At 55.8% G+C, this 19420-nt stretch overlaps 10 protein-coding genes across 10 annotated transcripts; 5 read left to right on the top strand and 5 right to left on the bottom strand.

Moving 5' to 3' along the window:
• Window positions 1-740: 740 nt before the first annotated feature.
• On the bottom strand, window positions 741-2114 carry EV422DRAFT_495944 (coiled-coil domain-containing protein 55-domain containing protein; the record flags this gene model as incomplete). Its single annotated transcript, XM_053067840.1, has 2 exons — window positions 741-1583; window positions 1650-2114. The coding sequence occupies 2 exons, from the start codon at window positions 2112-2114 to the stop codon at window positions 741-743; spliced, it is 1308 nt and encodes a 435-aa protein (XP_052925942.1).
• A 135-nt stretch (window positions 2115-2249) lies between these two features.
• On the top strand, window positions 2250-4231 carry EV422DRAFT_527946 (uncharacterized protein; the record flags this gene model as incomplete). The annotated part of the gene is made up of 3 exons (XM_053070240.1): window positions 2250-2811; window positions 2876-3739; window positions 3813-4231. Coding segments are annotated over exons 1-3 (1625 nt in total), but the record flags the coding sequence as incomplete, so codon positions are not given.
• Window positions 4232-4259: 28 nt separating this feature from the next.
• EV422DRAFT_527944 (N-acetyltransferase GCN5) lies at window positions 4260-5206 on the top strand. The gene has a single exon (XM_053070239.1). The coding sequence runs from the start codon at window positions 4365-4367 to the stop codon at window positions 4845-4847; it is 483 nt and encodes a 160-aa protein (XP_052925940.1). The 5' UTR covers window positions 4260-4364; the 3' UTR covers window positions 4848-5206.
• A 1555-nt stretch (window positions 5207-6761) lies between these two features.
• Window positions 6762-7247, top strand: EV422DRAFT_483173 (putative acetyltransferase family; the record flags this gene model as incomplete). The annotated part of the gene is made up of 1 exon (XM_053067335.1): window positions 6762-7247. A coding segment is annotated over one exon (486 nt), but the record flags the coding sequence as incomplete, so codon positions are not given.
• Window positions 7248-7516: 269 nt separating this feature from the next.
• On the bottom strand, window positions 7517-8806 carry EV422DRAFT_39951 (dihydrofolate reductase-like domain-containing protein). The gene has a single exon (XM_053066933.1). It carries the CDS (start codon window positions 8561-8563, stop codon window positions 7757-7759), a length of 807 nt encoding a protein of 268 aa, XP_052925938.1. The 5' UTR covers window positions 8564-8806; the 3' UTR covers window positions 7517-7756.
• A 366-nt stretch (window positions 8807-9172) lies between these two features.
• Window positions 9173-9535, top strand: EV422DRAFT_495839 (uncharacterized protein; the record flags this gene model as incomplete). The annotated part of the gene is made up of 1 exon (XM_053067831.1): window positions 9173-9535. A coding segment is annotated over one exon (363 nt), but the record flags the coding sequence as incomplete, so codon positions are not given.
• A 672-nt stretch (window positions 9536-10207) lies between these two features.
• Window positions 10208-11663, bottom strand: EV422DRAFT_495700 (xylose isomerase-like protein; the record flags this gene model as incomplete). Its single annotated transcript, XM_053067823.1, has 4 exons — window positions 10208-10539; window positions 10630-10859; window positions 10935-11189; window positions 11323-11663. The coding sequence occupies 4 exons, from the start codon at window positions 11661-11663 to the stop codon at window positions 10208-10210; spliced, it is 1158 nt and encodes a 385-aa protein (XP_052925936.1).
• A 797-nt stretch (window positions 11664-12460) lies between these two features.
• On the bottom strand, window positions 12461-13921 carry EV422DRAFT_550574 (Adenosylhomocysteinase; the record flags this gene model as incomplete). Its single annotated transcript, XM_053071783.1, has 3 exons — window positions 12461-12866; window positions 12944-13556; window positions 13642-13921. 3 exons carry the CDS (start codon window positions 13919-13921, stop codon window positions 12461-12463), a joined length of 1299 nt encoding a protein of 432 aa, XP_052925935.1.
• A 1132-nt stretch (window positions 13922-15053) lies between these two features.
• EV422DRAFT_39873 (uncharacterized protein) lies at window positions 15054-17644 on the top strand. The gene has a single exon (XM_053066926.1). The coding sequence runs from the start codon at window positions 15162-15164 to the stop codon at window positions 17307-17309; it is 2148 nt and encodes a 715-aa protein (XP_052925934.1). The 5' UTR covers window positions 15054-15161; the 3' UTR covers window positions 17310-17644.
• EV422DRAFT_39797 (DHS-like NAD/FAD-binding domain-containing protein) lies at window positions 17580-19412 on the bottom strand. The gene is made up of 4 exons (XM_053066919.1): window positions 19101-19412; window positions 18512-18736; window positions 18189-18427; window positions 17580-18117 (listed from the first exon to the last, which is right to left on the bottom strand). Exons 1-4 carry the CDS (start codon window positions 19266-19268, stop codon window positions 17850-17852), a joined length of 900 nt encoding a protein of 299 aa, XP_052925933.1. The 5' UTR covers window positions 19269-19412; the 3' UTR covers window positions 17580-17849.
• Between the last annotated feature and the right edge of the window lie 8 nt (window positions 19413-19420).

Here is a 19420-nt window from a genome sequence, read left to right as displayed (position 1 = left end):
GAGGTCCATCGACTAACATTCCTCGTATGAAAATTTAGCTCCCTGTTTGGGAAATCGGCATTCCGCGAGCGAGCGCCGGCAGCAGTTACTGCATGGCCGCCATACTTGACCAAATGGGTAAGTGTACCTCTCAGACTGGGGATGAATCGCCGTTTCTTCCAACGTTTCTCATGAGTTTCCCTCCTGCTGCAGATCAACATTTTTACATACTTTTTGGAATTCTTTCCGCAACGCTGGCCAAGCCTCGATCCATTACGGGATCTGCTCCGAAACTTGCTCGGTGGTCCTACCGTCAACTCTATATCGACGGACACCTCATGACCTGGCACGTCTCCTCGCTTTGATTACTGTAACGTCTGACGCTGGTGACCCGCCCCATTCTCATTCCTTCCTGTGCATTAATTTCTTGTAAATACCTTCTCATTGTTTTATAACTCATCTAAATAGACGAGAGGGGTGGGGCTACTGTAATTTTCGGAGGAATGCTGGATGCGTGCCGCAAGTTTCTTCATGATGCCATATTTTCGACACCGGAAACCTTAATATGCCGGTCATTTGCATAAATCGCCTTTCACGGGTTTTCCAGCAGCTGAGGTAAGTGAAGTGTAAGGAGCCTGAGCGCAAGTGGACCCTATCACTGTGCAAGACGTTCTCACCAATGCGGTGAAAAACAAGTTCATTTACCAAAAAGAGAACACCTCCCCGTCAGAGCGTTAAATCTATATCCCCCATAGCCTACGCTAATCCGAATCTGATTCCTCGCGAACGGGCTGCGCCTTCTTTCGCGCCAGGTATCTCGCCCTAGCATCCGAGACCGTATCTTCAGTAGTCTTCCTCGCCAATTTCTTCTCCAACTCCTCCCGCTCCATCTCCTTCCTCTTTTTGCTTTCGTCCTCCTTTTCCCTCTGCTGGCGCAGGACCATCTCGCGTGCTCTCGCGTGCTGCTCCCGGGAGGCATTGCGCTCCTGTGCGCGCTTCTGTTCCTCGGCGCGGCGGAGTTGCTCTTGGGCTTCTCTCTCCCGTTGGATGCGATCTCGTTCTTCCTTTTCTTGTTGCTGGCGCTTGATGTAGCGGGAGGAGACATTCAGGCCGCCGACTAGAAGCTGGCGCTTGTCGACGACTTCGTTAGAGTCGTTGACTTGGATCAACCCTTTTGCGATTGCGTCTTTCGTCCGTTGGGCTTCCGCTTCGTCCTCATCATCCGCTTCGGTTGGGTTCCTATCATGACTCGTATCCCTGTCGGCTGCTATACTACCATCCCCTATCTTCACGACAGCTTGCTCCTCCTTAGCTTTCGGCACCACCAGGGTCGGATCCCTTTGATTCAGAATGTCCCTATAGAAGCTTGTCAAATCTCCACCCTTTGTGACATCCTTTTCCATTGCCTCTCGCCGCTTCTCCTCCTCTTCGATCTTCTTCAGGTCTGCCATCTGTTGCTTATATGCGCCAGTAACAAACTTTTCCTTGTCGCCAAACTCTTCGCCTTCCTCCTCGCGTTCGCGCTGAACCTTACGGAGCTCGGCTCGCTCCAGGTCGATCTTACGTTGTGCGGAGGCCTTGATAAGAGCTTCCATGTATCGTGGCTGTGGAAAAAGAGGATGCGTCAGTTTAATGCCCACCACTTCCACTGTGAATTGGTGTAAACCCACCTTTTTGATAGCCCCCCCATCAGGGTTATCCCTTCCCTTCTTGACAGCTATCTCCTTCTCCTTCAAGCTATCATATACGCCGTCATAATCAAACACACTCGCATCCTGTTGCAAAGCCTTCTTATGCGCCTCCTCAGCCCGCTTGTCTCCTTTAGCCTGCACCGCCCTCAACTCCAAATTCACACGTTTTTGTTCATCCCGCGCTGCTTTTGCGGCTGCAGAGGCCGAAGAGGAAGAAGACCCTCCAAAGGATGTGATCCCTTGGTCGGTACGTTTGTCCGAGTCGGAGTCGGAATCGGAGGCGTTGAAGGCTTTGGCTACAGAGAGCTTCTTGCCCAAAGAGAATTGCGTTCCGGTTTTCGCCTGTGGTTTGGCCGACTTTGTGTCGCGAATGAAGAGACCATACTTCTGGGTTCCATTTTCGCTTGTTCCTTTGACGTTTCGCAACGAGCCGTTGGAAGCCATGTTTGCTTATCGCAAAGTCAAACTATCTTGGCTAACTAAGGGGCAATGATGTGGTGGCAGTGGTGCACTCCACAGACATGGAGCGTATTGAGCTTTGCGTTGGGAAGCTGGGAAGTCTACGCGACAAACACGATGTGCTTCCCCGCCCATTCCCCGCCCTACTATGTGCCGAGCCGATTCCCTTCGATTGCGTACCGTGGACCCTGAGATTTGAGGTTGGAAGTGGGTGCACCCAGTATCCAGACATTGTCAACCGTATTTAAAGCCCGCCACCCGTTACGCCAAAATGCCCGTGCTCGAAACATTGCCTGAGGAAATTCTCCTCATCGTACTCGGATGGCTCCCGCTTGAGACGTGCGGGCGCCTCCTGCAAGCGTCCAAAGTACTCCAATCGTTAGGAGCGGCTTACAAGCCTTTCAAAATAGTCACTACTTTTCGCAATTTTCTGTTGGAAGGCGACTATGAGTCCGCTGAACCGGAGGAAGAGGACGAAGTGGAAAGTTTTGGCACGTCTTCCGCACCAGGGTGGGCGGCCTTTGCGAACGGTGTTCTGGTTTTCAATGAGGGCGACCCGGACACGGACGACTCTCCTGAGGGTGAGCAATTGGAAGATATTCTCACCTCTCCGGGAGAAACGGCAGTGGAGAAGGCGTCTGCACCAGCCCCGTCACTGGAGGCTATCCGTGCCCGTCTCGAAGTACTTATATATCCATTTGTAGTTCCCGTCGTACGCTATGCGTTTGACGTTTTTCTCCGTTTAGGGCGCCAAATATAGCCCCGAGCTGCCTCAAGGATGGACGTGCCTTTACAAAAGGTCCCGCGAATTGGAGCAGTCTGAGTCTGCCGCTGAGGACATCATCGTTTTGCAGATCCCCCGACCTGGCGCGACAGCGCTTGTTTTGAGATATGAGCAGGGAAGCGGCTACATTCGTAGATATCAAGAGGTTGACCACTATCTGTCCATATCGATTGATCAAGACGACGGGAAAGGTATTCTGCAAATCGCGTCGGTGCTGAAGGAGCATCCGACGGACAGCCTGAGATATCGGAAGATGGCGTTGGACGAATCCATGCAACAGCGGTTTGGATTGGGGACGACTGAAGTATGGGATTTGATTCGAAAGGTCTTCACAGAGGATCCGTTTCAAAAACTCGAGGCGTTCGATGTCTTTCGAGAGGTGCTTAGCATGGATGTTGATGGTGTTGCGGTGCCGTACGTCCCCCGAGGCACCCGAGGTGGGAGAACCTCGTACGAAGTGGCCACAATCGCAGCCGTACACGACCTTGAACAGCATCGCAAAGAAACGTGGTTCGAAGCCGTCCGCGAAGGGATGCTCTTCGAACTTGCACAATTGCAGGGCCGTGTTCAGATGAAGAACACCTTACCTCGAGCGTTTGAGCTCTTGAACAACAGCGACGCTGACCCTCAACGGAAATATGATTCGCCACCGCGGTTCAAGGACTGTAAGGACGCCTTGGAGAAGGCTCTACCGGGCGCCCTGGCCTTTAGTACTCAATCGGTGCAAATCACCGCGATTGACGTACGTCACGGGCCCCACTCCTACTCAGCCTATTCGGATTACGGGATCAATGGTTACATTTGCGACGTGCACTTCCGATTGAAGGTACGGTAACCAACAGCTTCATGATTGATGCACACACCAGAGTGCACTGCACTGACGGTGAATTTTCTCCCAGCGAAACGATGCATCCTTGAAATTCCGCTACCACGGGCAAGTGACTTGGACACACGACGACGACGAGAATCTTAACTTGAAATTGGATTGTGATGGCCATCTCTTGTTACGCTGTGAACAAGACTGGGTTGAGGGGGGTGGTATACGCAGAGTTGGTCGCTGCGTTCAGTCGGTTTTGATGGAGGTCATGGAAAAGCTTCATTTGCGTGAGGACTATGCGTGGGACGAGACGGCCTTTGCGAGACTGCTCTGGGCCATTCCGAGGTGCATCACGGAGGGAGATCCAAGAGAAGGGTATGGGGCTATTCATTGGCTGCTGGGCGAGGGCGTTTCGGGGAGTTCTTTGGATGAGTAGTGTGAGAGTGTGCATGGCATCTAGAGTATCTTCTCTGTCCTTGAAATCAGATGATTCACTTCCAATTTGTCGTCCAAGTCGTGCGTTCTCGTTGTTTTAGGCAGTTGGCGCCAGCGATAACCGCGCCTTACCTGTGCCAATGCCAATAAAAAGCTGCAAAATCTGGCCTCGCGTTCCCGTTCACTTTTCCCCCAAGCTATGACCAACATCACAATCGTAGAGGAAAGCCCCACAACAGCGGACGCGCGAGCGCTCATCGACGAGCTAGAAGAGCATCTCGCCTCCCTCTACCCCGCCGAAAATCGCTATGGCGCCAACGTCCACACCCTCGTAAAAGACGGCGTAAAGTTCTTCGTCATTCGAGTCGACGAGCAAGCCGCAGGATGCGTGGGACTCAAGATATTTCCCGACAACGAGTACGGCGAACTCAAGCGCATGTACGTCCGGCCGGTCTACAGGGGTTTTGGGCTTGGGAAGAAACTGCTTGAACGAGTTTTCGAAGCTGCGAAGGAAAACGGTGTGCCGATCGTACGTTGCGAGACGGGGACGCAGCAGACCGAGGCTATTGGACTGTATCAGCGAGCGGGATTTTCTTACAGGGGACCGTTTGGACCTTATTTGGAGAGCGAGGCTAATGGTGGCGCTTTGGACTGCAATGTGTTCTTAGAGAAGCCTTTGTAACCATAGATTCAACATAGACTCGGAAAGTAGAGTTCCCAAGGAAGTCTGCTTGTATGTAATCTGGGAACAGATATCCATCGGCGCTTCTCTCTTCCTTGCTCTGTGGTGGCAAAGGATGGATGGCATGGACCCACGATTGCATGGAATGAGCTACGAGACTGGCGATGTGGCTTGGATTGGACGTCTTCCCTGAATATTTCGCATATGGGGAGAAACACACATCAAATTGCAGATTTCTTCATGTTTCGCCACAAGCGGAACACATCTCTCACAAGTCGCCCTGAATCAAAGCGCACCAAGCGCTCTTAGGGCAGCAGGTGGGGTTACCTGTCACATCCATTGCAAAACGTGCTTGGCCTTCTTCGATGGCCATTCATCATGTACAGTACAAAGGCCGGCCCCCGCAATCCATTTTTGTATGCATCGGAAAGTTCTTGCGCTCCCTGCACATGCAGGATGTATGTACATGGTTACAGATGATAGCGCTGTCCAAGGTGACCATACCCATCACATCGAACAGCGACGCAGATGGCGAAAGCGATGCACGCCTTCACGAGTGCGACGCGCCAACGCGCAGAGAGAACAGGAGAGAACAGGCTACATGTACAGCCAAACTTCAACTTCCAACACCTTGCAAGACTGCACAGGGCGTGGTGAGGTGGTGGTGGTGCACTCCCTCATTGTACCACTAGTAAGCTCTGTCAATAAACCTACGGACTCCCAACTGCAACGGTCTCGAAAGTGTATTTTTAACTTGACATCCGGGGACACTGCTCAGTTTCCGATTTCAGCCCCTCCAGCACAGTTGGCCCAAGCTGGACACAACGACGACGACGACGATCACGCTCGGCAGGACTGCATATCGGCACTCAGTTTTGAGGAGTTGCATAAACTGAGGCCACAGGTTACCCTGTTTTGACGTCGGTGTCAGGAGGTGACGTTAGTTTCTGTGTAGTCGACGGCTCGCGGCGAAACTTCCACTATCCCGCACTCGGTGTTATCGAGCGAGTCAGCAGGAAAGCCATTTCTAGTCTCGTAGCGGCCGTCCGAATCGCAGTGGGGGCCGGACACACGAAGCAGGGAATGCTAACCCTGGACGCGGAGCTTCCGATCCCGACGCCACCCGGTCAACACTCATCCGGGAAGACGTCGTCACACGCCACCACAGGCGGCACACGGCAATTAACGCTGGACGTCCTCCACCCTACCCCATCCTGCATCCCCCGTGCCACGCGTCCGAGCCCAGCCGCCAAAGTGCCCGCCACGCGCAAGCACCGCAGCTCGGTGCGGGAAAGCGTCTCGGAGATCGCGGCGGCGCATCAGAGGTCCGGGCGCACGACGCTGTTGACGTGGTTGAATCGGAGTCAGCAGTCGGCTGGGGGTGATCAGCAACAGCAGCAGCAGCAGGCGATAACGGCGACGCGTGGGGGTGGGGCCTATCGGCATGAGGGGGTGATTACAAGTACAGGGGCGATTGATGGGGGTGGGGAGAAGATGGTGGCGGTTTCGCTCACTCTCGATGCGGCGCGGAATGTTCAGACTGCTGTTGATTACGGTGAACCGGCCTCCATAGCCGCCCCGTCGACTCCGTTCGCGACGGTGAATACATTCGCATCGAATGGCATTGGTACTCGTGCGAGCAACGGTACAACCTTCCAGTACCCTCCCGTCACGCCCCAAGCAGTTTATAAGCCGCCACCATTACCACAAACGCAACAGCCTCAACAGATTCCGTCACAGCCATGGTCGCCGCCTCCGCCTCATCAAGAACGACAGCGATTATCATCACAGCAACCAACGTACCAGCAACAACAACCACAAAGTGAACAAGAGCGCCACCAAGACCACCAAGACGAACAAAAACGCCAGCACCAACGCGCCCACCCCTCCCTCCCCCACCCAACCCTCCAAAACATCCAATACCACCCCATAACCGAATCCAACATCACCCGCCTCCGCCAACTCAACTCTCTCCTCTTCCCCGTCCGCTACAACGACAAATTCTACCGCGACGTCCTTCACGTCCACCCAGCCGACCTCAGCTGCCTCGCCTTCCTCGAGCGGCTGCCCATCGGCGCCATCTCCTGCCGCAAGGAGCCGCTGTACCCCGCCACCGACCCGCGGCACGACCCCAGGCATTGTCGGGTGTATATCATGACGTTGGGGGTGTTGTCGCCGTATCGGCGGTTGAGGGTTGGGTCGGCGTTGTTGGGGAGGGTGGAGGAAGCCGCGGGGAAGGATGCCGGGGTGGTGGAGTTGGCGCTGCATGTGCAGACGAGTAATACGCAGGCGTTGAGGTTTTATGAGCGGCATGGGTTTGTAAAGGCGACGATGGTCAAGGACTATTATATTAAGAACAATGTGCAGCCCCCGGATGCGTGGGTGCTTAGGAAGAGTGTGAGGGTGGCGCGCAATGGGAGGGATTGGTGAAGGGTTGGCGCGGGGAAGGAGGGGGGTGAGAAAGGACGACCGAGAAACGATTCCCCAGATACACATAAAATACAGTTTTGACCCACGCGCTTCATTTGGTCGAGTCATTTGGCGAGTGGATTATTGGGGTGTGCGATAAAAGAGAACTCGATTCCCCGGCTCATGTGCGGCACACGTCCCTGCATCCTTCACGCCAACGGGGCTGTTGTCGACTAAGACATGCTGCGAGAAAATCCCAGTCGGCCTTGAACTAGGCAATGCACCGGCCTGTCGTCGAACTCCTCTCCGCGCTGTCCAATGGGGTTTGCGCGTTCCAGTTCCACAGGGAGCGCAAGGACATGTGGGTGCAAGCTTTGTGGAACTGCAAGGTCGGGAAGCATGACCGGGTAGCTCGCCAGCGGATGCCGTACGTGGCGGCCGAAATCGCGTTGGGTGAGGCTAACCCACAATTCGACGGTATAATCTCTCCTCGGAACTCGCTATTTCTCGACTTTGGCAACCATAACCGCATCCGGCCCAAACTGCTTCCACTGCACGTCCGAAAACTTCGGTAGCAATCCTCCACCCGCTGCCATTGTCTCCTGAGCCCCAATAGCATGCACGCCATTCCCCACAGCAACAGGGGCGACCGTTACGATAAGCTTATCAATGGCCACATCCATGCTTGTCAACAGACTCCCAATAACGGTCGCCCCACCCTCCACCATCACACTACGGATATTGAACCCAGTCGCCAGCACCGCTAGCGCGTTGCGGATACTCACGCGGGGGCCGCCTTCGGTATCCCCAACAACCAGTATCTGCACGCCCTTTTCGGTCAGTTCATGTCGGCGGACGGGGTCATGCACGCGTGTGGTGACAATGAGGGGTTTACGGGCGTCGCCTCTATCGATGCTGAGGAGTTTCGCAGAGACGGGTGTGCGGAGGGTGCTGTCCAGAATGATGGGTTGTGGATGCCTCGCTTCGTTGCCTGACGCGTCGGAGAGGACAAGGCGGGTGGTAAGGCTGGGGTCGTCGTTGATGACGGTGTCGACTCCGACGAGGATGGCGTCGTGAGAGGCGCGGAGGGCGTGGGTGAGGGTCATTGAGTTTGGAGAGGAGAGGGTTAGCGGCCTCTTTTGGGGACCGGCTATGAAGCCGTCGAGGGATTGGGCGTAGGTGAGGGTTAGGAATGGGAGTTGTTCTTGATTGTGTGGGGCTGGGGACATTGGCGGGAGGTGAGGCCGGAGGAAGGCGTATGCTTCTTCTTCGGCTTTCCTTGTCGGATCTGGTGGTGCTGTTGCCATCTTCGCTGCTTTCCTGAGTAGTGGAAGAGAACCGAAGCCCCTCCTTAGCGGAACGACAATCGAAACCCTGCAAAATGCGTTTCGCCGAACGTCCAGCGGTCGGGGATGGTAGAGCAAGGTAGCACTGATATCCGGAGACGAGACTACTGCGAGAGCACAGCGGGACAGGCCAGGGGGGTTTGTGCGGTGGGAGTCTTTCGAAGTGAGAGCAGCTGCAAGCAGGACCGCCTTGAATATGCGGACGCGTGAGCTTTCTGGACGCAGCGCCCCAGCAGCTCCTGGCGGGGATATCGCTGTGCATTGTCCTTCTCGTGTACAATGTACACCCCGAGGACCCGCTGAGGACCCGGCGACATGACGCTACGTTGCGCCACGTTGGCAGCAGTATATAAAGCTGTCAGTCGGTCGGCCGTCGTGGAAAACTTCTTCCTTTTTTCCTCACGCCACACAATACATCGTATCTACAGTCCTCTCCGAAGAACCCATTTATCGCTCAAGCTTCCACTCGACCCCATACACAAAGCCGCAATGGCTCCCCCCGAAATCATCGAAATCACAAGCCGCACCGGCGCTATCCTCATCGCCTGTAAGCAGCACCGCCAAGAATGATGCCACGTCTGCTGCATGGACTTCAGGGACATGAACCGCACCGCCCTCGACGAAGCCGCCCTCAAAGCCCTCGCAACTCAACACCCAGAGGGCGCATTGCTCGGTGACGGCTACCTGCCTGTCGGCACAGAGGTCCGCATGATTGATCGCAGCGATCGCAACCCGCTGGACCATCTCGTAGGTGTCGTTCGGGGAAGGAAGATGAAGAAGGAGTATCGTGAGATGCTTGAGCACTATTTGGTGAAGCACCAGGGGGGGAACGAGCTGGTCCCGGTGGAGGATGTGCATTATGAGTGGCAGATTAAAAAAGATGGGGCATATGTTGATATAAGGAGTATTGCATCCCAGATGGGTTTGGAGTAGGTTGTCTGTTCAAGTTCATTTTGTACTTTGGGTTCCTTTGGGATGTCTTTCAGGGTGATTTCTGTTGTCACTACAGGTTTTTCTCGTCCTGGATCTCGAATGGGTTCGTGGCAGTCCCAGGCGACTCTCATATGTGTAATAGCTTTCATTGCGATATTAAATCTGCGAAAAGTTCTGGTTCTTTCCCTCGCAGAGAAAACTTACAGTGGGTGGCCAAAAGAGCAGTTACGCGCGGGGGTAGCTGGTAATGTGTCACCTTGAAAGTCACTGACCCCTCTCCGTGGCAACTACTACAGACTACTGGCAGGAGGGGGCCGACGAGGCTCAGCTCTGAATGAGTACACTACATGCAGCTGGCGAGTCCAACATGCATGACTCACGCGTGTGTCCGATTGTCGCTCCGGTCGTGATCAGGGTCGTGATGTCCGGAAGGCTAAATGCCGTGTAATAAACCACGGCGCATATGAAAGGCGGTTCGGAATCCAGAATTCACCCATTCGATCCAGTCACACTCAATCGTCAACAACCAACCCAGGTCTCGGCCTAGAAAGAGGAGCGAAAGAGGAGCGAAAGCAGCTGCTCGAGGCTGTGGCGAGAGGCTACCGGTTGCAAGCGGCCGTTCCCAGTTTGCAACGTGTCCACAAGTTGATGGAAGTCCCAGCATCATTTCAATCACACCCCATCCGGCACCTCACCCACCCCCTTCCCAACCAGACTATATAACAACTCCACCTCCCTCCTATACACCAGATCCCCCTGAGGCCCGTCCTCCCTCGGCGTCTCGAGCACCATCGGCAGCCCATTCAGTCTGTCGTCGTTCATGATGCACCGGAACGCCTCCCACCCGATCTTGCCCTTGCCGAGATTCTCGTGCCGGTCCTTTTTGCTGCCAAGCGGTTCTTTGGAGTCGTTGAGGTGGAGCGCGCGCAGGTAGGGGAGGCCCACGGTGGTGGAGAAGGTGGAGAGGGTGGCGGCGTAGGTTTCGGGCGTGCGGATGTCGTAGCCTGGGGGAGATGGGCGAGGGGAGGGACATTGCGTGGGTCAGGTTTACCACACTCCAAGGCCAAGCCATACACCTCGCGGGATGTACATACCAGCAGCAAAAGCATGGCACGTATCCAAACAAACCCCCACCCTCCTTTTATCCTCCACCAATGCGATGATATCCCTCAGATCCTCAAACGTGTTTCCGATCACGGTGCCCTGTCCCGCCATATTCTCAATTACGATGACGATCGATTCCGTCTGTTTGTGCGCGGCGTTGATGCGCGAGGCGATGCGCGCGATGGCTTCGTCGCGCGGTTCTTTTAGGGCTGCCCCGGGGCTGGTTGAAGAGTAAATCGTAAGAATGAATGGACCATGGTGGAAAGACAAAAGAAGAAAATCTTGAAGCACTCACTGGAAATTATACAACCCAATCCCCAACTCCTCACACCTCTTCAACTCATCCACAAACGCGTCAAATGCCTGCGTGGCCTTGTCGGCGTCCACAGAGGCGAGGTTGATCAGGTAGGAACCGTGTGGGAGGAGATGTTTTCGTGGGTCGAGTTTGGCGGCGGTGCAGGCGGCTTTGAAGGCTGTGATTTGGTTGGCGGCGATGGGGGGTGAGGTCCAGCGGCGTTGGTTTTTGACGAAGAGGGCGAAGGCGGTGCCGCTGGGGGATTTGCGAGAGTGGGTAAGATGCGTGTGGTGAGGCGATGTTACTGGACAGTGCCACGAAGCACTGGGTAGATTGGACCCCCACTCCCCGAGCACCCCCACCGAAACCAATAAAACATTGTACCTACCCAATCCCCACACTCTTAACAACCGCATTCCAGGCGCCCCCAGCAGCCGAAACATGCGCCCCAACATACTTCCCACACCGATGCGCCCGCTCCCACATCGCCGCCGTATCAAACTCTTCAGGGACATCGATCGGCGCATCCTCGTCCTTTTTCTTTGCTGCTTTCTTCCTTGCTGCTGGTTTCTCGTCCTCTTCGGCCGAGTCGGCGTCGGGGTCAGGGACGGCCTTTTTGGTCTTCCGCGCGGCTGGTTTGCGTTTTGCTGTTTTCGGAGCGGCCGCGGGTTCTTCTTCGTCTTCTCCTCCTCCTCCATCTTCTTCAACCGCCTCAGCTTCGGCAAACATCTGCGTATCCTCTTTCTTCAGCACCGCTTTCGATGGCCGTCCTCCACGTGCTTTAGTCGGTGCGGCCTCGCCATCCCCTCCCTCCGCCCCGTCGCTATCCTCCACCTTCGCTTTCTTGACACCCACCTCCGTCTTGACCTTTGCAGCCGCTCGCTTCCTCTTCACCACCACTTTTTCCGCCACCACCGCCTCCGTCTCGGCCCCCGCCGCGTCGCCCTGCTCTAACACCACCACTTTCGCTTTCAGTTCCGCTACTGCTTCTGTTACGGATGCATTAGGAGATTGTTTTGTGAACTTATTTGTTGTTGTTGTTATGGATTGGGACATGGTTTTTGTGGGGGCATCATCGGTGAGGGGTGGTTTACGGGTGCGGGTGGAGCGGCGAGGTGGGGTTGAGGATGACATCTTCCCTTGGAGTTGGTGAGAGGTGAAGGAGAATGAAGTGGATTGCGGGGAGATGCGCAGGGTTCGGGATCGAGGGGCTCTACACTGGTGTGCAAGAAGTGCCTTCAGCATTCCTGAAACTGTGCGGAAGAAAGTCGCAGGTGACAGACATGTCCGGAACCATGCCAATTAGGAGAAAAGTTGGACATCTCTCAAACCGCCACAACCGCCAGAAACTGAAAATTCATCAAGAGGCCCAGTGTTTGCAAAACCGGCAGTCACTAAATAAAATTGTTGCAGCTGAGTAGCCACGGGAACATAATATACATGTACAAGAAGGATACCGGTCCTAATTCTACGCTTTTATAAGGTCATGGGGATTGTGGTGGAATAAGTGAGGGGGGATGGATACTCTAGTAACGGTAGTGGTCGGGCTTGTAAGGGCCAGAGTGGGGGATGCCAAGGTAACTGGCCTGCTTGGGGCTCATCTTGGTGAGCTTCACGCCAAGCTTGTCAAGGTGGGCGGCGGCGACCTCCTCGTCGAGCTTCTTGGGGAGAAGGTGGACACCGATGGGGTAGGAAGCGTTGTCGGTCCAGAGAGCGATCTGGGCAAGGACCTGGTTGGTGAAGGAGTTGGACATGACGAACGAAGGGTGTCCGGTGGCGCATCCAAGGTTGACAAGACGTCCCTCGGCGAGGAGGATGACGTGACGGCCAGAGGCGAGCTCGAAACGGTCGACCTGGGGCTTGATGTTGACCTTCTTGACGGCGTTGGCCTTCAACCATGCAACGTCAATCTCAATGTCGAAGTGACCGATGCTGAAAAGAGGGATATTTGATTAGATTTCTGTATTTAAATGGGGAATCGTTCAAAACGCGGAAATCCATATACTCACTTGCAAACGATTGCGTCGTCCTTCATGCGGGGGAAGTGCTCGCCGGTGATAATGTCACGGCATCCGGTGGTGGTGACAAAGATGTTACCCTCCTCAACAGCGTCCTCCATGGTGGTCACCTCGTAACCCTCCATAGCGGCCTGGAGAGCGTTGATGGGGTCGATCTCCGTGACAATGACACGGGCACCCATACCCTTAAGGGCGGCGGCGCAACCCTTGCCAACATCACCGTAACCGGCAACGACACCGATCTTTCCGGCAATCATGACATCGGTGGCACGCTTGATACCGTCGATGAGAGACTCACGGCATCCGTACAAGTTGTCGAACTTGGACTTTGTGACGGAGTCGTTGACGTTGATGGCGGGGATCTTCAGCTTGTTCTCCTTCAACATGCGGTACAGGTTGTGGACACCGGTGGTGGTCTCTTCCGAGACACCCTTGATCTCGGGGAGGAGCTCGGGGTACTTGTCGTGGATGAGACCAGTGAGGTCACCTCCGTCGTCCAAGATCATGTTGGGGGCAGCGCCGTTCTTGAAAGCCTTCAACTGTTGTTCGAGGCACCACTCGTACTCCTCGTCGGTCTCACCCTTCCAGGCGAAAACGGGGATACCTACGAATTGAGGAAAGAAACGTGCGCGGGATGAGAAAAAAGAGTCTGGGAAGAACAAGAGAACACGAACGAGAACCGAACTCACCGGCAGCGGCCATGGCGGCAGCGGCGTGATCTTGGGTGGAGAAGATGTTGCAGGAAGTCCACGTGATCTCAGCGCCGAGGGCAATGAGGGTCTCCATCAAGACGGCGGTCTGGATGGTCATGTGCAGGCAACCAGCGACACGGGCACCGGCCAGGGGCTTGGACTTGCCGTACTTTTCCCTGAGGGTCATGAGACCGCTCATTTCGTTCTCAGCGATCTCGATCTCTTTGCGACCGAACTCGGCGAGAGTGATGTCGGCGACCTTGTATTGTTGAACCATGGTGGGCGATGTGGGTGTGTTGGTGGGGTTTGGTTTGGGGTCTGGGATGGGATGTGATGGGAGCCGAGTCTAGAGAGGAGGGGGGCGGGAGAAGGCAGTCCGTGGTATTTATGCTTCTGGGGGTTCTGCGGATCGGCCACCAGCAGCCGGCTGAGCCAGTCCAGGAGTCCCACCGGCACAGCATTGTTCCGCTCTCCAAACAAGCAGCCAGAAGCTGGGCGTCCTAATCATGTTGGGTTTAGGACCACGCGTTGTTTGGGGCGGACTGCGTCTAATCAGAGAGCGATCCCTGGGGGGGGATCCGGCATCGAAGAAAAAAAACATGTCCGCTCGTGCCTTGCCCCCACACTCCCCCCTCGGTTTGCCCCAGTCTCTGTCGTTCAACACGACGAGTCATGTCGCGCAAGCCACACCCAAAGCCACCCCAAGTTTCGGACACCCGTGAATCTCTGGACCCTTTGTCGGTTTCGGACAGACCTCAAACAAGCAAGTCACGTGATCTAAAGTGTTTCGCACGCGCTTTAGCGTTCGTGTCACCAAGCCTCGCACTAGGATGATACCGGTTCCGCGGCGTCCTCCTGTGCTGCACTCGTCGTCAATCCCTGCGGTGGATCGGCTACTTTGGGACTCGGGGGGGGGGGAACACAGATGTGTCTGGCTTCCGGTTGAAGGGAGGGCGAGACAAATGCGACGCAATAGTACGATGATGATGGGGATGAAGAGGACCGTAATAATTGATGCGATGATCTTCTCACCAAGTGTAATGTTGTTATTGTGACTTGTGGCAGGTGGTAAGTGCGAGGGAATATATTGAATGTTGTCCCTTTTCCCTCCCATGGATGATGATGGTGTGGATGGACATGGGAGTCGGGACAAGGACAAGAAGCTTCTTCGACAGCCGTCTCTTTCCGCGCCCACCGACCGCCGAGCGCTTCCCGCTTTTTTTCATTTTCGTAACCTACACACACCATACGTAAACAGGAGTGTCGTGACGGGCGTCCCAGTCAGTACACCTACCCGTTGACTCTCCTACTAGTACTGTATCTGCTGTGAGCCTGTCGAAGGTCAGCCCGACAGCCAGCGACGAGAGAGTTGCAGCGCTCCCGCCGTCCGCGCCTCTCGGAGTCTCTCCCGTGTCTCCAGGCGAGCCCTGCCCAACACCCGCATAACGCTGTACGCCCGGCCAGGAACTGCCGAAATAGCCTATCGTCACACCTCAATATTTATAGGAACCTCAACCATGGCAGAAACCGAACGAGACTCCAAAATATCCTTGGCATCAGCGACCGGCCCAGGAAAGGAGGACTCGGGCTTAGACGTTGAAGGTTATCTCCCTTCATTGCGTGACGGCGCAGTCGCAAATGGCGTCGGCGAGAATGCACCCCGCTCACCACTGGCAGCGTCGGCAGCAGAACCAGATAATGCGCCCGCTCATTCACAGCAGCAGCCAACGAGGGAAGAGGCACCTCGCACGACGGGAGAGGAGTCGTCCTCGCAGTCAACACCATTGTCAGCTGTCAACAGCAACATTGCCGCTCTTCGATCAGCCACAGCAACAGCATCCCCGAAACCTGCCAAACGACGGAAAAAGTTCTACTATCTGCAGATAACCATCTCCCTGCCGAAACGAGGGGCTCTGCCAGGGTACGAAGGGGACCGACGAGTAGAGTGGGCTGTAGGCGACGACGCAGCAGATATCGCCGAGTCGGCAGACAAAACGAGGGAAGCGCTGACGACCCTCAAAGCGTTCTGGGACGACGTATCACCCGAAGAGCTCAGCTTCGCTGAATTCGTCTGGTGTGTCTTTGGCGAAGAGTTTACAGAAGCGGCGGCGAAAGACCCAGAGCAGGATGTGACGGGGCATATGGCAACCAGGCTGGCCGGCAACACTATGGCGTTATCGGCGTTTTTGGCAGATGTGCGGGACTGGGACGCTTTTCGACTGTTGATTAGGCGGCGGGCGGGGAGATTACCGGTGACGCTGGCCGCACGAGGCCAGGAGAAGCGGAGACGAGCAAAAGGGAAAGGAGACTCTCCCGACTCGTCCAACACGTCCTCATCCAAGTTATCGATGCGGGACGAAGCGGTGCGGATGTTGGCCTCGGAGGCGTTTTTCTACGTCATGGCAGAGCGGGAAGCAGAATGGGAAGCCAAACGGTTGGCTCTAGAGGCGGCTCTGGCAGCCGCAGAAAGAAAAGTGCAACGCATCGTGCACTCGGTCACTGGCGCGCTGGGCGGGGCTATTGGCGAAGTGCCGTTACATCGGGCGTCGCAGCGGACGGACACTATCGTGCGTGGGTCGCTGGAATTGCTGAAACATATGGAACAGCATAGCAACAATAGCAGCAGTGGCGGTGCGGGCGGGGCGAGTATGCCCGCACCATCACACCCAAGTAGATCACGCAAGAAGCAACCACAGCAGCAAAACCGTCGCAGTGGCAACCATCACGGACGTGGTAACCAGCATTCGACAGGGCATTCAGGGAGTCTCACTAAGAAAGTGAGCTTTGACGAAAGCACCATACGGCGCGAGGACGTGAAAGATAGGTTGCGACTCGCGTTAGAGGAGGCTTGCGGACGGCTGGATAATACAGAAAGCAGAGAAGCCACGACGAAAGAGATCTGGCGCGCGTTGAACGCTGCGCTCGATGGAAACTCAGAAGAGGAAGAAGAGGAGGAGGAAGAAGAGGGAGAAAGCGATGAGCCATTGGACGACGATGAAGGCGAATACGAGTACACAGACCCACGCCCAGAGCGAAACTACAACCGCTACTCCTCCTCCAACGACGACGACGACCACGACAAAGGCGGCAGCTCCTCCTCCTCCACCGGCCGCTCTCGCCCCGCCCTGTCCTCCGTGCACCGCCCCACTTACCGCCACACCCAGCAACAGACCTCCCCAACCGACCCCACGGGGCTCTACCGCATGGACAACGCCGCCTTCATCACACCAGAATACGCCCCCTCAGACAACTCCGACACCGAACTCAACAGCCCCGAAGACAGCGACCTCGGCCCCGCAAATATGCGACACCCACCCACCCTCCGCATTCACGGCTCCGCCTTCCGCGACCAACGCCACCAACCGCGCCGCCCACCCCAACATCTCACCCCCCTAGCAGAAGACGAAGACCTGCACCACCCCAGCTCCCCTTCCTACCCACCCCCGCGCGACTCCACCGAACCCAACTGCCTCGACTTCCGCCACACCTTCAAAGGCCGCAGAAGCAACGAGAGCGCACGCCCGACGAGGGGCGGGAGCTCGGATACGTGGGATGACTCGAGCTCGCCGTTTCGACCGGACCCGCCGAGGGAGGGAGGAAGTCTGGGGAAGAAGTTTGGCAAGCTCTTAAGGTTGAAGAGTTCGAAGGACTCTTTGAGGAATTAAAACGCGGCGTATTACACCCTCCCACTCACACCCCATCGACGAACTGGTCGCGGCCGGAGCACACAGACCTCGTCCCCCACTCCCCCCTTTGGGCCTGTTATTCATTTTTCATTGTTGATATTTGCCCCCCCTCCCCCCCGTTTTTCTCATTTTGCTTTTGTTGTTTTTCATTCTGAACATTTTTTTTTCTTTGTTCCCCAGCGTACATTGTCATCGACCTTTGCTCATCAAATGACTTTGGTTCTTGTAATTTTTGGGAAAACTACGTTAGTATCCCCTCCCCCTCCCCCTCTACGCTAGGCAGATAGTCATAGTCACATAAAAATATTTTGGGTTGTTCTAATGCTGAATCGGGATTGTAAACTACAAGATAAGATCCAGTTTTGTAATCTGTGAGGGTCTATAACCAAGCTACTCTATGTCAGATGATGGGGGGGCGTTGTGGTGACGGGGATACATGCCAAAAAAGCCTCTCCCGGTGTTGAGGGTTGCCAAAAACCGTCGCCGTGTGCCCGTGCGCATTCCTCACCACCACCATCTCTAACTCGCTCCCAACTCCCCACAAACAGCCTCCAGCACCTCCCCACACCCATCCTGTATCTTCGCATCCATCAGCTCATCCGCCCTCGATGTTCCCAGCGATAGCGTCGCGCAGGGCTGGCCGGCGAGTTTAGCGCGCTGGGCGAGGCGAAATGCCGAGTAGACCTGTAGCGATGTGCCGATGCAGAGCAGGGCGCGGGATGCGTCGATGAGGTCGAAGGATTGGTCTCTTATTTGCTGGCGGATGTTTTCGCCAAAGAAGACTACGCTGTGTGATGGGATGTGGTGTTAGTTCAGGTTTCACGATACGGGGGATGGTCAGGAGGGGGTCGAACGTACCTGGGCTTGTACATCCCCTTCCCACACCCCTCGCAGTCCGGATAATGGAACCGCGAGTAGTCCCACGAGGTCTCGACGTCTCCATCCGGTCTCACTTCAGTCGAGCTGGCCACGTCGCCGCTCTCCGCGTTGGGATTCCGCCGCGCCCATTCTACCAGTTCTGGGTTCATGTCTGCGACGGTTTGTTGGAACTCGGACCGCCGGACTGTGTGCTGGCAGGATAGGCAGTGGACTTCGTGCTAGCAAAGTGGACGGGGGTTCGTTAATTCACATCTTCAACGAAACGATTGCAAACACGTCCACACGCGCAAAAAGTACCATACCAGCGTCCCATGCAGCTCGATCTTCTCCCCCAAATGCAGCCCATCCACATTCTGCGTGATCAGCCCGCTCACCCACCCCTTCTTCCGCAACGCCTCGACGGCGTAATGTGCGGTATTTGGCCGCGCTTTCACGATGCGCGGGTAGCCCAGGTATGATCTGCTCCAGTAGCGTTGCCGGGTGGGGTGCGAGGAGATGAACTCCTGGAAGCGGATGGGGCGGTAGTCCTGTGATAAGATTTTAGTGAGTTTGGCAAGTCCCGTCCGAAGCGAAACCTGCTAGAGATGTCCCGAACGGACGCGTAGGAGTCCTGTCCTATCGCTTCAATCGTCTGGAATCCACGACCGCATGCTGTCGCTCGCAATGACTGCTCGCCTCGCTCGCTGGATCTAGAGTTGCGCCTGCGGCGCGGAACTCGCTCCCACCCAGAGCCAGAGCGAACCAACCATGCATCTCGGCCTTCCTCGCCCCAGACACCCCAGACACCTCAGCTGCCAGCCTCGCCATCCCCAACCCATCCCATCTCATTCCCCTCCCCACCCTCAAAATGTCCCCGCCCCACCTCCCCTTCCCACCTCCTGCAAAACACACCTTATTCCGCACATAAATGCCCGTCGGCCCTCTATAATCCGGCACGCCGCTATCGGTCGATATCCCCGCCCCCGTCAGAATAGCTAGCTTGCCCTCACCGCGGCGTATGAATTCGGCGAGAGTTCGTGCGTGCGCGCGTATCCGGGAGGTTTCTTGGAGGAGGGACATGTGGTGAGTGGAGGAGATACCTGGAGCGGATGGGATATGAGCTGTGGGATTCGGGGAGGGTGGTTGTCTTTGTATTCGGGGGCGATCAGTGATGGGGAGTGGGAGGGAGTTTTACGGAGGGCGGAAAATACGCGAGCGCAACATGTCCGATG

This window comes from Fimicolochytrium jonesii (genome assembly GCF_025526975.1).
Source record: "Fimicolochytrium jonesii strain JEL569 chromosome Unknown EV422scaffold_10, whole genome shotgun sequence".
Classification (NCBI taxonomy): Eukaryota; Fungi; Chytridiomycota; class Chytridiomycetes; order Spizellomycetales; family Powellomycetaceae; genus Fimicolochytrium; species Fimicolochytrium jonesii.
This window is presented reverse-complemented; position numbering and strand designations above follow the sequence as displayed.

What these genes read in the sequence shown, in the direction of transcription:
- EV422DRAFT_527944 (XM_053070239.1), top strand. Translation starts at nt 4,365, where the DNA reads ATGACCAACATCACAATCGTAGAGGAAAGCCCCACAACAGCGGACGCG.
- EV422DRAFT_39951 (XM_053066933.1), bottom strand. Translation starts at nt 8,563, where the DNA reads ATGGCAACAGCACCACCAGATCCGACAAGGAAAGCCGAAGAAGAAGCA.
- EV422DRAFT_39873 (XM_053066926.1), top strand. Translation starts at nt 15,162, where the DNA reads ATGGCAGAAACCGAACGAGACTCCAAAATATCCTTGGCATCAGCGACC.
- EV422DRAFT_39797 (XM_053066919.1), bottom strand. Translation starts at nt 19,268, where the DNA reads ATGTCCCTCCTCCAAGAAACCTCCCGGATACGCGCGCACGCACGAACT. An exon ending in GCATTTATGTGCGGAATAAG is followed by an intron (nt 18,737 to 19,100) that starts GTGTGTTTTGCA and finishes ATCTTATCACAG; the next exon opens with GACTACCGCCCCATCCGCTT. An exon ending in AAGGGGATGTACAAGCCCAG is followed by an intron (nt 18,118 to 18,188) that starts GTACGTTCGACC and finishes CCCATCACACAG; the next exon opens with CGTAGTCTTCTTTGGCGAAA.